An 18207-nucleotide genomic window follows, 5' to 3' on the forward strand; every position below is an offset into this window, starting at 1 on the left:
TAGTACTGTTTTTTAATTAAAACAAGAAGTACGAAAGTTACTATTTTTTTTTATCTGGCTTTAAATTATAAAAAGGGAAAAAAAGAATTAGAAATTTGACAGAAAACATGCAAGTTCATGTATTTTCGTGTTTTATCAAAATCGGTTGGTACCACTTAGCACTTTTCTTCTAACAACTTTAAAGACCATTTTAATAGGTAAAAGCAGAGGACAAATTTAATAATTATCTTGCAACTTTAAAAAATTAATTTGACAATAGTAATATTGAAAGATTATTACAATAATACTTCAATGGTATTATGTTATTTTTCCAACACATCTCCTCTCGTGTATGAAATAGAAATTAATAAATAGTCCGTTAACGGTATGATAACTGATAAAATAGAATGTCTATATTATCTCTAATCGATATGAAACTGTCAACAAGTTCAATTTTGAATTCTGCATGAAAAGCTTTGGTATATCAGTTTTCAGCAAATTTTCAACTAATGTTAGAGAGTTAAGCATGAGTTGGAATCTTAAGTAAGAGTAAAAAAAAATGTATTAAAGAAGATATAAGTATATTTAAGATTTTTTTATTGAAAATGGTGAACTATTTTTGTTAATATCTGATCTCTGCCGGTGTTTTTATTAGGAAAACATGCAATTATGAAGCATTTGACATTGATATTGGGCACAATGCAGTGCAATGACAGCTTCTGGAATCTCATGAATAATATCCAATCAGCTGAAGGCCAACAATCATTTATGGTCACTGTTTAGCAGAAATGGTTCTTGGCACCCACTGTTTAAACTCGAGGCTATAATTATGAGTTGGTTGGAAAATCAGTGATTATATATATTATCGCTCTGCTTCTGATGCCAAATAAAGTTCTTCCAAATGAGCACAGAGAAGAACATTATTAGATTCAAATGGATTGTAGAAAAAGACTGCCACTGAAAGATAATTATTAACATATTAAAGTGTTTTACCCTTCAATTCCTGGTTGGTGCCGTGAAATGTTCTAAGCCGTTCATTGGTTTTTCGCTTCAAGCACATGCCATCATAATCCTTTCTCATGCTGCTAAACTGTAGTTGATGATGAAAGCTTCAACACAATCCTTCACCGTCATCTAATCTCATTCAAAGATTTACTTGTTGCCGATTTCGACTCATACTAGTCTTTTGTCTTGTCACATGACAACTGTGTCACTGTTTTTGTGCAAGATGACATGATTAATGTTGGAATATCTAATCATGTTCCTTTTTCCTTTCTAGTTCACTGCTTCTGGACACTTTCTTATTTTGAAAACTGTACATATATATCTACTAACATTTTCTTGTTCTCTCTTTTTACTGGTTGATTCTGTTATTTACAACACAGAAATGAAAATTAAAATCTGCAAGTGTCTGTTTTATCCAGAGGAATATAACTGAAGATTTTTGAATATGTACATAATGTTTTTCATTTTCATGAAATAGCAGCATGAAAAAGGAGGCTTGGTGGTGATTGAAGTGCCAGTAGAATTCACACTTGAAAGATATGATTAATTAGCTTTGATGACAAATTACAATTTAGCTTGGATATTGTGGAAATTGCTGTAAGATATGAAGAGGGAAGAAGAATGAGTTTCAAAGAAATTGAGAATTCTGATATGCGAGGAATCAGGATATTGAGTTTCTCCTCCACCTTCTAGCAGTCTTTCTGTTGTGTTCTATCGAATCTGGAATCTTAGGAGAATCATCCTGGTTTTCTACTAGATTTGTGGTCCTTCCAAGTTTGCTGAGTTTCTTCCACCCACTGCTCCATGCAGAACTATGTTTCTGCTTTAGCATCTTATCAAACTGTTTCTGCAAACTGGCCATGTCATTTTGAAGCTCCATGTACTTGGCTTTCACACTCTCAAGCTCAAACTTCATTGTGTTGATGTCTTTTTTAGCAGCCGTCCATCCTTCTTGGAACGATTGTGGTGTCCCTTCCAGAAGTGTTTTCCGGTTCGTTACCATTGCATGGCTCTCAGATTCAACATCTTTCACAGAACTCGTGGCCAGTGCATTGCTTATCTTCACCTGTTCCGCGAATAGAACTTGCACTACAACCCTTAATGGAAGCCTTTCATTTTGAGCAGCATGCAAGCATGCATCAATGGAGAGTTTCTGACAGTCCATCACACGGCACAGTCGCTTCCTCTCATGCTCAGAAAGTGTTGGGTGTGCCTGTTATTTTGTTGTTGCACATGTCAGAAAATCAGAACTAGGAATTGAAAACAAATTATAACACAATAATATATATATATACCTTGAGATAGGAATCAATTGCTCTGTAAAGTCCATCATCACAGGTCCTAGCTGACTCAGGCAAAGCTTCTGCAAGAACCTGAAACTTTGTCAGGGAAAGGTTCCTATCTCTTGAAACCTCTGTGAGATAACTGTCAACAAGCCTTGCCACTCTTGCCTTAGCATTTAGGATGCATCCCATTCCCATGTGTTGTTTATCAGAAAATGATTGTCTACTCGGACTAGAACTTTCAGTCTGCTCCTGAACGATAAAATGTTCTAAGAGCCTCTGAACAAGATCAACGTCATACATAGTTTCTCCTTTACTGTAAGAAGGAATCAGAAGATCAGCGAGTGTAGCCTGTTCAAACTGCATTCCCACCCTTTTCTCTAATTCAGTAACCAGTGCAGGTGCAACCTTTAACATGATTGCCATTCTCAGTAGCCTGAGAAGAAAACTGCACGAGACACTGTCCTTCTGAGGTGGAATAATGCTGACAAGGCTCTCCACGATCATCCTTTGCTCTTTAGCTTGAACGCTTGAACTGTCTTCTTTTGTTCCGGTCACAACCATATGAAGTCCCCCTTTCCAACTACTGCCACCACCACTACTACTGCTGTTACTCACACTGCAGTTGCTTGCTTCATCACCTGGGTTTGCTGTGTCACTGATCAATCCCGGTAGCCACTTAGTCGCGTAATGCATTATTGCAGCACCGACCAATTCAAATCTCATGCCCTTTACCTTAATGGCAGTGATGACTCTGACAAAGTGATCAATCCTAAGGATTGAGGCATCTTCGAACCACCAATCAGGAGGAACCTGCTGGTTCCTACTTGGGCTCGATTCCTTCATGTCATTCCATGTTGGGCTGGAAATTTTCGCTGGTCTTCCAGTGTAGGACCACCTTATCCCTTTGGGATTAGCACACGCTTTCCAAGCAATGGACTCGCTGCATCTGCGAACAATTTGAAGGTTCTCTGCCCATGGTGACAGCTTCTCGCAGCTTTTCAGCACAACTATGGAGTCTCTCCATGAAGACAAAACAACATAGCTTAGGAAAGCTTCTGCCTTGAATATAAGGTTCCCTTCTTCTAAGTCCTCGGTCATTTCTAGATACTCTGCAGCACATCTTAGCCCTGAGATGTTGCCTGCTGTTAAATCAACGGCAACTCCATAGCAGAATTTGGCCGCAAGCTCAAAAGCCTCTGCCCCACCAGGGATATCATCCATGACTATTTTATTCAAATCTGGATCGTGCGTTTCATATATGATTCTACTCAGCTTTCCACTCCGAGATACCAAGGGGTACTTTCGCACCAAAGGGGAAACAAAAACAAAAACACAACATTCAACGCTACAAATCAATGCTTTCTGATCACTTGAGATATAACAAATGAAATCATGAAATTCGAAAGAAAAAACAAGATAGCTACCTTGTGCAAGTGGAAGCTAGCTTCTCCGATTTGAACTAGAAAGTCACTTGGAATATCAGTAGCAACATACCTGCATGGAGAGAGGAAGTACCTTTAGGCAGATTTCATTCTCTATCAATCATACTTGTTCAAGACATATAATGGATAAATTAGTTATATACAAACAATATTAGCAGAACTTCCAATCTTATTTTCTGTCTCTGTGTCCTACAATTTGGATTCACCAGAATTAGCACAGCAAAACAGTGGTTGTAACTGTGGTTATTATGCATCTAACATACCAAGAGTTGCCTCTTTGTACAAATCCTTCAGTCTTGACACCATGGTTAGTTGAAGTGAGAAGTCCACCCCCATATTTGTGTCCTGTCGCTGACTCACTCTCAGATTCCCACATGCTGAAAACCAGACTCACAGAATGCACTGCTCTAGATTTTTGTTAGGACAGTACCTTCAACTGGGAGTCACAACCAGAAAAAAGAGGGGGCAGAGAAAAAGAGCAGAGTGACTAGGCAAGCACAGAATTCGGTGAAAGGAGGAGGGAGCCACATGGGATGGTTGGAAACTTGGAATTATTAGTCATGTTAAAATTGTCGGTTTCTTGTGAAAAAGTTTGAAGGACCTCTTACAGGCTGTGATGAAATGGGCATAATCAGTTTTTTTCTGTGAATGATCGATCTTCTAATCTAAGATTGTGTTTCTTCTAGCTCTGAATATTTGTACTCTCCGAGTCAATGCTTAAAGACATGCAGTTTCAGTTTCAGTTTCAGTTTCTTGATGCTTCACCAGTGTGACCACTCATCATACATGTCTCTTCCTTTTCAGCTCAGTTTCTTAAATTCTTATTACTGAATTTCGTACATCACAACCTCATACCTTTGACCATGAAAACGCTGTGCAGTAACAGGATTTTGGCTTTACGATATAGCCAATTGATGACCGATGATCCCACCATTTGGCTTTTCTATGTTTAATCAGAGTCAAATTAAAAAGATAAACCTCTCTTAGTTAGCATAGCCATATCTTTCTTTCTTTCTTTTCCCCTATGAATGAGGATAAATTTTGAAGAAATAAAAGTGAAAGGAAAAACAAGTGGCGTGGATGGAAGGCAAAATGAGTGTGATTTGTGGCATATGTTTTGTCCTACTGATACCAACATGGACAATTGCCATTTTCACAACTCTTGGGATTTGTAATAACTGTTTGGTATATTTGGGAGTTGCAAATGAATGATTGGCTTAAGATAAGTGCAGTATAAAACTGTACTTCTGCATCCCTCTGGATTTTACCATTTCTGTTTCTCTAAGTTACACCTTTCTAAAATAAACAACTTTTAATAATGTTGTAACATTCTCTCCTCTGCAACTTGTCTCGTGGCATCGTTAAAAGATATAAGTGAGAAACATATAGTATTTATTAGTTCATAATGATTTAAGTAATTATTACGTAGTGGTTTGTTTTCTCCAATTTTGTTTTATATTTTGGTGAGAAAGGTGTAGGACATTTGAGAATAAATGAGGGAAAAAACAAATGTGACCAATAGAGAAATAGATGTCATTTTGAAGTCACATCTGATTTTGTTGGGCCAACCCATATTGAAAACTTCCCCACTCAATTAGATATGCTTTGCCATTATATGCACAAGCTGAATCATAGGCACTGTAGATTCGTGATAACTTGTTTTTGGTTGGTGTTGTGAGTTATAAAAGGGTGAAAATGGTTGAAAGAGAAAGAGAGAGTCTTTGAGCATTGCATGGTGCAACTTCTGCCGCGTTGCTTCCAACTCTTTCATCCACACATTACTTTTTCATAATAACACAAACTCAAAAGAATTCTATTTTCTTTAGTTAGTGAAGTCAAATGGTATTTAAGTATAATTTGACCAAAGATAAATTTAGTACTTTTCCTTAATATTAAAAAAATATTTTTTTTATTGATTAAATTTTTTTATTTATTATGCTTCTCCGGTGATGTTCGTAATCGGAGTATTTATGAATTAGTAGTAGTCATATTGCAGCATTTATTGAATCACCAGTGCATGCATTGTTTGGGTTCACTCATTATTGTTTGGTTTTGAGCCCAATCTCGTTCAAATCTCTTTTGAAATCAACACTTCGTTTAGATTTATTCTTTGATTGCCCACTTCGTTGTTTGGATTTACAATACTGAATTGCGATGTTTGTGAATGCTGCCATTTATATGTGCACAAGCTTCCTCCTTCTTCAACCATAGAAGATGGTATCAGTGCTTTTAAAAATTATTCGTGATTTATTGATTTAAGTATGATTAAAATCACGGTTTTATTGATAATAAGAAATCTTGCATGTTTTAATATTAAGTAATGTATTAAAATCATTAAAGCCGAAGTGGATTAATTTTTAATATAAATATATTCACATATTGATATAGAATCTTCGAGCGAAATAAATTTGAAGACAAATTCTCTTCAAGAATGAGGGAATGATAGAAGATTATCCCTAAATTCTATACAAGAAGAACTTTTACCATTTAAAAGACCTATGACAAAGGCAAGGAATAAGAGATTGAAAGACTATTCAAGGCTCCTACTGCTACAAGTAATCTGAAATTCAAAGAATATAAAAATCATGGCTTGAAGCACATTTGAAGATAGTTTTTAGGAAAATTAGTTTATGTTTTTAGACTTTGGGTTTCCTCTTATAAATTAGTTATGTTGTATGTTTTTGGGCTTTGGGCTTTCTTTTATAAATTAGTTTATGTTTTGATGTTTTGGGCTTGGACCAGGGTTCTCAGGTTTTCTTAAAGTTATGTGTTTATATATAGAGGTACCAAAAATAATGTAGGGACTTTTTAGTCATATATTAAATTTGAATTCATTAAAAAGAGGATTCTCTTTGTTCTTGGTTTAGACCTCCGATTCTTATCAAATATTAACATCTTTGTGGCAAACCTTCACTTGACTTATCAATCTGCTAGATTGTGGCGTACTCAATCTCTATCTTAGTTTGCATTCTTCTCTGATTTATTCGTGCCGTGCCTCTTGAGAATTCAAATTCAGAAACGATCATACTCTCGATATGACAAATGATATAGCATAAAATAATTGAATAAAAGATTAATATATATTTTAGAGTTTATCAAAATCATATTATTGGCTTTATGCAAAAGAATAGACGTATTTAATAGAATTTCGTGATAGATTTACATTATATATATACACTAGCGTACACGCTATGACGTATGTGTATAAGTATTTTTTAAATATGAATGATAGTATCTTAGTATGTGATAATAATGTAATGTTATTAAGTTAATATATAAAATAAATTTATATTTATTAAAAATAAAGTGAAATGTTAAAAATAGAGTGAAATGAATAGAAAAGTTAATTTTTGATGAATAAAAAAAAAAGATAAACAATTTTATAGAAAATAAGTAAAAAGAACCATTAATTTTAAAAATAATAAATAATTATATTATAAAGGGTAAAATTGGTATTATGAAATGTGGACACACAAGAGGACATTCTCTGTATCATTGTTATAGATTTAAACACATATGAGAATGAGATTATTTTGGCCTATAACTCAGAACAATTTCATTTATTAACAACATGTGACATCAATTATTCCGTAACGAAGATCAAGTGGGTCAGGTCATACTCTAATCTTTAAACTATTACACTCTTAAATAAAAAAGAGTTATATCCTGACTAATAACTATTCGATCCTAATATTTAGCAATTCAACAACATTTGAAGATTTCAGACATGAAGGGATGCTTCAAATTTAATGTCACTGACGCTAAGCTTTAGGAATTAAAACTTTCACATAATTATATTTTTGAATTTGTAAAATAGAATTTATATGGTACTTCATCCCATCTTGAATGATAAAGATAACTGATCATACGTTGGTTTAAAATATGAAAAAAATAAAAAAATATTTCCCTTAATTTAATAAAATATACGTTTTATTAGTTACAATTGAGTTGTCTATGTCATATAAAGTTACGTTCATTGGTGTCAGATCCTTAACAATTGTCTCAGATTAAACTAGACAATTTAATATTATGTAATAATTTATCATTTATCTTATTTTGAATCACATATTTTATTATTAGATGTTACCATTTTGAAAAAAATATTTATTGCATAAGGTTTTTTTTGTCATATATTCTATATTTTTGTTTTCTTTTTACTTAGTTACATTGTAATTTGTCCCGTAAAAAGTGTTATTTTATTATTAATGCTTTTAAATAACGATGGTTTCTTACTATAAGATGTGTTAAAGTGACTGTTATAATCTGTAAAATTTGAAGAAAAAAAAACACTTTAATGATAATATGCAAATATAAAAATTTTGAAAATAAAATGCACAGATAATAAAGTTTTTAAAATATGTATTCAGGTCTTTATTTTTACAAAAAAAAAAAACGTGACTCGAAAATTTCTCTTTTTTAAACTTTATTTTTAGTCAACTAATTACTAAATAAGAGTACAAGGATATTCCGCCTTTACAAGCAAAACCTTCGAAAAATACACACCAGAACTTGAAATTGAATATGTAGAATTAAAAATAAAATCTACTGTATTACACATAGAAGAAACCACTCAAATACAATTTATTTGTACTTAACATAGTACTTAATACCAATTACAAACCAATAAACATACAAACAGCAAAATCACCGATAATCAAACAATCCTCTTTTCTATTTATTTAATACAACTCATAGATGTAAACATGAACCTTGCCCTATATAGACTACGTTCTTAGTAGAAAAGTATTTGTTGATAATCAATTTTTTTTTTTAAACAATGGACTAATAACAATTTGTAATAATGATAAAATATTATATTTGGATGATGATAAATAAATTTTAAACAACAGTTAATTATCCTTAGGTGGTCGACCATTAAAAGCCGAAAGCCTGGTTCCCAACACAATCAATTCCTTGCTTGTATCATTGCTCTCAACTATCACTTCAATGAAGCATAGGCAACTCTTTTTTCTCTCCATTGCTGTCTTTATTGCTTCTGTTAGCTCCTCCTCACAGTGCACCTTCAAATACAACATTAAAAATTAGTAAGTGTTTTTCTGTTGAGGATGTTTTATACGAGTTTCCAAATTCCAAGTGTTTTTTCTTTTAAGAATATCTCACACTCACCTTGGTAGTCCAGCACTTGCCTTCACCATTGTCTATTTTCTCCACCAGTCCAGCATAGTCCCAGTTTTTTATCACATTGTAAGGTCCATCATGGATTTCTGTCTCTGTACAGTATCCGCCATTGTTGATCAGAAAGATTATGCAATTTTGTCCACACCGTAACATTGTTGACACTTCCTGCACTGTCATCTGCAACAAAGTTTCAAACCTAATTAATGGCTTATAGATATAAATCAGTCTCAAAACCTCTTCATTCTACAATATATACCTGGAAGCTACCATCACCAACACAAGCAATGACTCTCTTGTGTGGAGCAGCCTGCGCATAACCAAGACTTGCACCAACTGACCAACCTATTGATCCGTACTGCATCTGACACTCGTACCTGTAAACCTAATATATGTTAATGTTACTCTCTTTCTTCAATTCTGCATTCAATATATATACAGAAAACATACTCACCCGCAGCCTTGTGGTAGTTTCAGCTTCTGACATGTGAACCAAGTGTCTCCTGTTTCAGCAATCACAGCAGTGTCACGAGACAACATGTTCTGTATGTGCATGAACAAAACATTGACCCTTAACTTTTCCTTTGGGTTAGGGTTACTGGGAAGGCCATTTCGGACGTGTATTCTTTTGTAGTTGTCAAAAGCAGTTGTGTTGCGTTTAAGGCGTGTTGCAAGTGCTTCGAAGAAGCTCTTCATTGAAACACACCCGATGGTAGGTCCATTTGGGATCATTACCCGATTAGGCAACACTACAATTGCTTTCTCCTTTTGAACGGGTATTGAGAACCCTAAAGTGATAACATCATTGAATACTGGACCAGCAAAAAGGTAGGCATCTGCAGAATGCAGAATTTCTGCACAAAAGGGAGTGCTAATTTGTCCCCAGTAAGTTCCAATGAAGTTGGGATGATGTTCTTCCACCATCCCTTTTGCTGAAGGCAACACTGCGAAGGGATAACCCGAAGCATCTACCATTCTCATGAAAGCATCACTGGCCTTTGCCATCCGCAACTTTGGCCCTCCCACCATCACTGGTTTCACTGCCTTGTTCAAGAACTGTGATGTGGCTTCCACCGCAATTTCCAAACAGCTTTCATCGGTCAATTTTGGAGTCAGATAAAAGGGGACAGGGTCATCAGTGAAGGAATGGTGAGGGATGCTAACCAAGTTACTGGCTATGCTGATATACACAGGCTTGCTTTCCCTCAAAGCTGTTGCAATGGCAGTGTCAATGAGTTCATGTGCATCCTCCAAGTTGTTTACTACAGCCTGAAATTACAATAACGCATAATAATCAATCCATTACATGCATGTTTTTTCTTCTTCTTAAACCTACAAAAATTAACCTTTGTTTTTCTATTTTTACTACCATCTTCTACAGGGAGTGTACCTGGTGACAAGTGACAGGCTGAAAGCAACGTAGCTCTTCACTGAAATCTGACAAGCCAATGGAGTGGTGAATAATCCTTTGGCTGCCATAGTCGTTGGAATTGGGAGCTCCAACAATGCATATAACCGGAAGATCCTCGCTGTAAGCACCGGCAATGGCGTTGAGAATGCTGAGGCCACCCACATTGAAGGTAACCACACATGCACCCACACCTTTGCATCTGGCGTACCCATCAGCACCATACCCAGCGTTGAGCTCGTTGCAGCACCCTATCAGGTTAAGGTCAGCTTCAGCTACCAAATAATCCAGAAGCCCAAGGTTGAAGTCTCCAGGAACACTGAAAACATCCTTCACACCAATCTCAACCAGACGCCGTGCAATGTGGTGCCCGATGCTGCGTTTGTTGCCTCCCTCCGTCGGAAAACAGACAACCTTGTTATTGCATGTGTTGTTGTTGTTCACGTTTATCATGTTGCCACTGGCCTCCATGGAAGGGAACCAAAGAAGCAACAAAAACAATTCAAAGTGTGAATGTTTTGTTAAGAATATATGTGGTTCACCTTGCCTGCTACAGCTAGCAACTACAGAGATACATTCAAACACTCAAAATCTATCTATATATATAGATCATCCACGACCTCTCTTGTTCACGGTTCATTTAAGGAAAAAAAAAATTATATGAAAAAAAGGAAAAAAAAAAAAGACATTAGTTTGATAGTGACATGGGGTAAAATAATTATAAAAAATGAAATTTTATTAGGAAAATGAATTTTTGACTACTAAATTTTGACAATTTGTGTCATTTTTTAAGTGATTTTTCATTTTTTTTTTCTCATTTTCAATATTTCAAAACCACTTAAAAGATGACATGTCATATTGTAAAAGGAAGTTGTCAAAATTTAGTAGTTAAAATATCATTGTCCTTTATATTTATATAGAAAAAGATAAAATGAAAGTTGGTGAAAGATATTATTAAATTAGTGTACAAATTTTGTGTCAAAATTTTAATATTTTTTATTTAAAAGATATTTCAACCATCTAATGTATCATAATTTTTATTTTTTTTAAAGCTTTGAAGCTCAATTGCTTACACGCTTATATATAATTATCATTTAATTAAATGAATATTTTTAAACAAAATTTTCACTTCGTTGTTGTTAAATTCGTTTTTAAGCATTTTTATTCCTAAACATTATTACAAGAAAATCTTCGAATAACAATAAATTTTAATAAAAAATAATTAGTCATTATAATGACTAATTTAAATATTAATTTATAAACTAAATATTATTTATAACTAAAATAATTTTAAAAATTATAATTAATTTTTAAATTAATAACTAAAATAATTTTTATTATGAATTGATTTTTACATCGATCACTAATATTAATTACTAAAATTTTAGTTATAAAGAAATTATCTTTAGAAAATTAATCTTTAAATATAATTTTTATTACTTGATTATTATTTAATAGTTTTTTTTTGTAGTATATGCTTTAAAAAATCAAATTTTGGGTGAGTTTATAAACTTATGCAATTTTCATGATAAGAAATTGTTTTTTAGGAATCCATTTATTTGACTTTAAAAGAGGTGGGATTGAGTGAATATTTGACACAAGATTGGTCTTTTATACAAAAATTCACGATGAGTTTATTTTAGGAAAAGAAATTCAGCTAGGTGCGGATTCATTTTTATTTTTGTATTATATCACATGTAATTAATATAATGTGTCATATGTTATTATAATACTTAATGTGTTGTGGTGCACGCCTGTTTTCTTTTCTTTTATTTATTGTTATTATTATTATATAAAATCAACCTCGCATAAATACTATGAAAATACTACTTATGCGTGTGCCATGTGCTCTTACTTATTCCACGAAGCTTATGTAACAAGTTAACAAGCCTAAGGTCAATCAACTATAACCCATTAACTCCATTCAAAAATATTTTTAAGAATTTATGTACAATACTCCTTTTAATAATAATATTGTTTTAAGTTTCTTTATCAGTTTTACTTACAATTAATCGATGTAAAAAATAAAAAAGGAGTGGTAACCTTTGGAGGATATATACTTTGAATCACATTCTTGATTCGTACAACTAAAATTGATGGCATTATTTATGTTGGATTTATATTTTATCATAGGGTTCAAGAAATTATGATTCTATATATATGATATTTGTGTTACACATATAAGATATTTGATATCATTTTTATCTAAAATATTAAAATAACGGTGTTGTAGATCTTTATTTTATATATAGTGTTTAATTTTGTTTATTATATCTAATATGAAATTTTTGACTCATAATTAGACTATTTAAACGGTTTACGATACTTATCATGAATTCAACTTACGTCTCTTTTTAAATTTTGATGAGTTAATGATATGGAGAAGTGTTTCACGTTTGTTATGAGATGTTGATTTAAAATGATTGATTTAGGGGTGGCAGACCGGCAAAGAAAATGTGTTGGGAGTGGAAGTTCAAAATCACGTGGGTGGGCTTTGGCTATTTAATTTTTTCAACTCTCCTCAACCAAATTGTACTGTGAAAATTACGTGCAAGATTAGAATTTAGAAGAGAACGGTTTTACACCAAACAAACAAAAACACAGTGACTTCAATGTTTTTTAAAATTATTTAAAACATCATTAGAATCAACGTGAGACTTAGTAATGTTCATAAATGAGTTTAAGTTAAAAAAAAAAATAAGTCGACCGAACTTCATAACATTTGGGAGATAATGGGCGTCTGATTGTATAAATATAAATAAATATGTAGGTATTCGTAAAAGTTAAAATATAAAGAGCTAGAAAATCATATTTTACAAGTAATATTATTTAAAATAGTGAGACTTAATTATTTTAATATTAAAAAAATTTAATATAAATAGAATTGTTATAAATGAGTTTTATTATTTTTAAACAGATTATATCTTTATAAATCATTTTTACTTTTATATAGTTCTTTGACTTTTCTCTAATTTTTTTTCTCTCGTTTGTTTGAAGATTAGAGATAGTTACAGTGATCTTCTTTGTGAGCTCTTTATTTTTATCCGATCAATTTTTTCAACTATGTAAGTTAAATTTTTGCTTGTTTTTCTGTGGATCTTCTCTATTTTGGTTTGCATGGAGTCTTTTTATGATTGCATATGTCATTTAAGTCATTAATATGACTCTCTCTTGACCAGTGATCATAAAGGTATGTTTTGATCGTCTTTGTGATGTGTTTATGTGTAGATAGGGATCCTGTAAAACTAAAGGTGTTGAGCTATCTGAGGGTTGTTTGTGCAATTTGGTATTGTAAGAAAATTTTTTGTGTGTTTTCTTGGTTGTTTTGTGTGGTGTTTTTCTTTTTCTTTTTTTTTTTCAATGATCACTTCATCCTCACCTGTGTAAACAGACGAAGTTGTCAGTTTTTAGAGTCACCTCTGGGAATAAGGAGTCATCAATTAGACTAGTGGAAGGTCTAAAGATTTTAGTAAGGAACTAGTTTTGAATAGAGCTTGTAGATTTAGTTTGAATGTATAAATGTTATATTTTTATAATCCTATCTTTTGTAAAGAATGTATTAATATACTTTATACAATAAATTATATGTTTAGAATACTGTGATGAAGCATTGTATTTTACTAGTTTTAAGTTATTAAAATGGAATGTTACATAAAAAGTGAGAAAAAGTTATCATTTTTTAACCTTAAATTTAATTATCTTATAAAAATAACATTTTATTGTAAATATAATAATTTAGATTAAAAAATTAATAACTAATAATTTACTATTTATTACAAGTAAAAAAGATGTCATATTATGAAGAAAAAAATAAATCACGAAATAAAATTTAGATTTTTTTTTTAAATATATTATATTAATGAAATAATAAATAAAAATAGTTAATCATATTTAACAGACAAATCATACTATATACAACTATTAAAAGAAATAATGTGAGGTAGGGAGTGGGATAGTAATAGTATACCATCTATTGAGCTTAAATGTGTAGTCTATCCTACACTTTTCTACCGTCAGTCTACTATGCAACCCAACTCTATTAAAACAAAAATATTTTACATCAACTTTAGAGGTGTCATTTAGAAATAAAAAGTAATATTTTGACATAATTCTTCACTTGAACAAATTCATTTTAATAATATATAATAAAAAATGTAACTAAAATATTAATATTTTGATTTATTGAATAAATATATTTTTTATATGAAATATCTCCTTGGTAATATATATATATATATATATATATATATATATATAAGAGTTAAAATAAGATCATAGAAACTTATAAATAGGATAAGATCATTTTTCTAACAGATAAAAGTTTATTTATTAAAAAAATAATGTGTTTTGGTTCATAAAACAGTCCTTTATGCCTTACAAGTACTAAATATTATTTTATATACTTTTAACCCTAAAAATATTTGATCTGATTTTATTTCGATGTTAAGAAATCCTACATGGATGAACCATAGAAATGAATTTCATAAAATGGTAAATTCACTAAATTATTTCTTATTTATTGATACTCATGTTTCTATTCCTTTTCTCATTCTCTTAATTTCTTTTAAACCAAACACGTTTAATTTTTACTTAATCTTTTATTTATTTCTATTCAAAAATTCATTTTCATCCAACAATTTTTTTTTTTATTTTCGTGTTCATCAAAGCCTTAGCATTCGACATTTCCTCTGTCCGTATAATATTTCCAAAGCAAAATTTCAGTTGAGATTGAAGAAGTGTTCAATTCTAAAAAAAAAGCGTCAAAATTTTGTTTTAATAGATGTGTTTGGTGCTTCAGTATTTCTGCACTTCGTCCAATGACAAACAAGTGAAACTTACGAATAATATTTTGTTTTTTTTTCTAATTCAGAATGTATTTTATTCTTTTAATTGAAATTTTGTACAGCATAAAACACAAAATATGCTTTTGTTTAAAATAATAGTTCAGGCAGAAAAGGTAACAGTAAAAGTTGGAAAGTAATTCAACAACTAATGCAAAACACATCCAAATTCTAAGGAATAAATATGATAATGACAGAAGCATCACCACTGAAAAAACAAAGGTTAGAAGCAATGCAATGGAATCTTGTGCATCCACCAAAGCATTGCAAGACTTCCATTTCATTCACCCAGCAGGTTTATTCATTCACCGTGCTGATAAAATTGCAAAAGAAATATATTCTCCCTTCTGAAAGTTGCAAAATTGATCTCAAATCTATGTATTCTACATTACATTCAAGCTCAGAGAACCCCCAGTTAATCATTTCCCAGGCTGAGATTATTCTCAATGAGAATCTTATTCAAGTTGTCGGCTATTTCAGCTAAACCAATGTTCCTAAAACCAACCATAATCTTTTTACAGGCAAGCATATCAAAATCTGTGGTCGTCGATTGCTTCCACTGATCAATAACTTCACCTACTTCTTTCGAATGACCAAGTATGAGATAAGAAGAAATAATAGAGATGTAATTCCTGCTGATCATTTTCTGTTTGGTCATTCTCAAGGAATTCCATATCTGATCAAGCTTATCCTTACTTCCCAACCCACCATAAAGAATGATTAAGAAGTCATAAGTTATCCATTGCCCTTGGGTGATCCTTTTCTCAGTCTCAACTAGCGTGTTGGAACTTGCATTATCAAGATGACCTACACTAAGATACATATTGGCCAGGTTCAAATACCTTGTCCAGCTTTCATTAGAACCAGTACCATGACTCATTTCATCGAGAATCCTCCTAACCTCATCAATGTTAAGAATGGCGGCACAGGAACTTATCCATAGATTATAGGTAAAGATATCAGGTGAAACCTGTTGCTGTTTCAGTTCTTCAACAACCGTAGGGACCTTTTCAAACTGGCCCACTGACATGTAAAGAGTCATCATTTCATTGTAAGTAAGGGCATCAAAGCAGAGGTTTGAATCCTTTATCCTTTGAAAAAGTTCCTCAGCCTTGTCGGTCAATTTTGCTCCCGCATAAGAATGTAGGAGTGCTGTGTAAGTTTCGGTCGTCTTTGTCGCATGAGGTAGACCCTCGAAATAGCGTTCTGCAGCATCAATGCCAAACACTTTGGTCATCAAATCTATGCGCACTGCATAATCAGAGTCTGATAACTCGTATTGCTCATGGCTAACCATCCATTCTGATATCTGCAATCATCAATAGACACATATTGCAAAGCTTTACATCCAACAGAAAAAGAATGTAGTATTCATAAATCATCAACATCATCATAATAATAATCAAAAAGTGTTACAAATTTGTAATCTAGTCACTAGAAAAGAAAACATAAATAAAATTGTGTATGGCTGAGTCATTAGAATTTGGAAGAATTAGAAATTGCAGTTTGTTGGAGGAAAAACTAATATATGAAACTAGACAGAATCAGAAAAGTCATGAATAGGTAATATCCAAATAATAATTTTAATTCTCATGTTGTGATAACCTCATTTGCCCCAGGCCACAGTACTGAACAACGTTTTCATTCCAACAATTATAAGCACTACAAAAATAAGTAAACTGAATACTACCTAACGATCTTTCCTTTTTCTTCTTCTGAACCTTACAAAAACCACATATATAGCAAATTACACTCACATATATAGCAAATTCACACTATACCTGTCCCTTTTTATGTTACAATAACTCCCTTTACAAGAATAAACACTGTAATATCAACGTAACGAATTTAAACCGATTAAGAGGGGTTATTGTCCGAAAAAAGACAATAGTGTCGGCGTGAGTTTAAAAAATTCACACTGATGTTAGTAAAGTTTACTCTTAATGATAACTAGCCTGCTGTAACTTGAAAATTCAGCAACATGCTCTAATTTGTTTAAACAGAAAAAAGATCCAAAAGCTTGCATGATCTGCTAGGTGGCATTTTACAGATTTTTGTTTCTACTTTTTCCTAACCATTTGTGAAAATTATCCTTAATTCCCCATCACAGAACTACATAAACTTTGCAGTGCTTAGGTAGCTAAAATGTTTGAAATTCGAATCCTGTGTATTGCTCTTATTTAGCTATTATAAGGGAAAGAGGGTATGAATGAGAAAAGAAAGGGTGAAACCTCCAAAGCGTGTTTGTAACGTTGAGATCTTCGAAGCTCTTTGGAAATATCCCGAAGCTGAGAGAGCGTAACAGGATTCCCTTGAAGGACCCATTTTTGAAGAATGTTTGTGGCGCTTCGCTTGGGGAGCCTCAGCCTCAAGATTCTGCTCCTTAGGTCATCACCTTCCACACTCTCTTCAACTAAATCACTGCTCACAGCACCCGAAGACGCAAATCTCGTTCTGTTCTGGACACAAGCTAAACCGCTACTTCTGCATGATGAAAAGATGCAATTTTGAGATCAATTACCCATACCCAAAAACTCAATTGTGATTGGTTGCCAAGAAAGTATGTAACTTGGTTCTGATCCGAGTCAGGGGATCGGAAAAATCAGTTAAGATGCAGAATCATAAAAGATTGCAATTTTGGGTTGTGTTTTTGTGGAGAACCAATAAGAGAACGTGAAAAATGGGCTTACCGTCTGAGAGAGAGGAAAAGTGAGCGATGCGCCATTGGCGGCGTTTCTCACTTGCTTCCTTCTTCACCTCCTTCTTGCTCTTTCCAAGAACAAAATCCTTAATCATGTGAAATTTTATTTTATTTAAAATTGACTAAAATTGGCGTAAAGCATGTTTTGTTAACATGAAGTTTTCTTTTTTATTATTACAATATCATATTATTACAATATCAAAGGTTATAGGTTATTGGGTTATTTTAAGGGGTGTTTGGAGTAAGGTTGGAGATGATAAAAATGAATACATGAGGAGAGGGGGTAAATGTAAATTATTAAGATTAAGAGAAAGATAGGAAAAAAATTATTAAAGTTTGTGTATGTTTTATGGATAGATAAATAATTTCTGTAATATAATTAATTAATTAATTATGTTTTTAAATTAAT

The 18207-nt window shown here is 32.4% G+C and overlaps 3 protein-coding genes across 3 annotated transcripts; all 3 read right to left on the reverse strand.

Moving 5' to 3' along the window:
- Positions 1–1507: 1507 nt before the first annotated feature.
- Positions 1508–4794, reverse strand: LOC114189039 (root phototropism protein 3-like). Its single transcript, XM_028077737.1, has 4 exons — positions 3976–4794; positions 3695–3764; positions 2280–3569; positions 1508–2197 (listed from the first exon to the last, which is right to left on the reverse strand). Exons 1-4 carry the CDS (start codon positions 4086–4088, stop codon positions 1646–1648), a joined length of 2025 nt encoding a protein of 674 aa, XP_027933538.1. The 5' UTR covers positions 4089–4794; the 3' UTR covers positions 1508–1645.
- Positions 4795–8338: 3544 nt separating this feature from the next.
- On the reverse strand, positions 8339–10836 carry LOC114189040 (pyruvate decarboxylase 1-like). Its single transcript, XM_028077738.1, has 5 exons — positions 10239–10836; positions 9303–10117; positions 9108–9225; positions 8840–9028; positions 8339–8733 (listed from the first exon to the last, which is right to left on the reverse strand). The coding sequence occupies exons 1-5, from the start codon at positions 10725–10727 to the stop codon at positions 8563–8565; spliced, it is 1782 nt and encodes a 593-aa protein (XP_027933539.1). The 5' UTR covers positions 10728–10836; the 3' UTR covers positions 8339–8562.
- A 4410-nt stretch (positions 10837–15246) lies between these two features.
- On the reverse strand, positions 15247–17918 carry LOC114186739 (pentatricopeptide repeat-containing protein At5g09450, mitochondrial). Its single transcript, XM_028074727.1, has 3 exons — positions 17788–17918; positions 17329–17581; positions 15247–16406 (listed from the first exon to the last, which is right to left on the reverse strand). The coding sequence occupies exons 1-3, from the start codon at positions 17820–17822 to the stop codon at positions 15513–15515; spliced, it is 1182 nt and encodes a 393-aa protein (XP_027930528.1). The 5' UTR covers positions 17823–17918; the 3' UTR covers positions 15247–15512.
- Between the last annotated feature and the right edge of the window lie 289 nt (positions 17919–18207).

This window comes from Vigna unguiculata, chromosome 6 (genome assembly GCF_004118075.2).
Source record: "Vigna unguiculata cultivar IT97K-499-35 chromosome 6, ASM411807v1, whole genome shotgun sequence".
In the NCBI taxonomy this organism is placed as follows: Eukaryota; Viridiplantae; Streptophyta; class Magnoliopsida; order Fabales; family Fabaceae; genus Vigna; species Vigna unguiculata.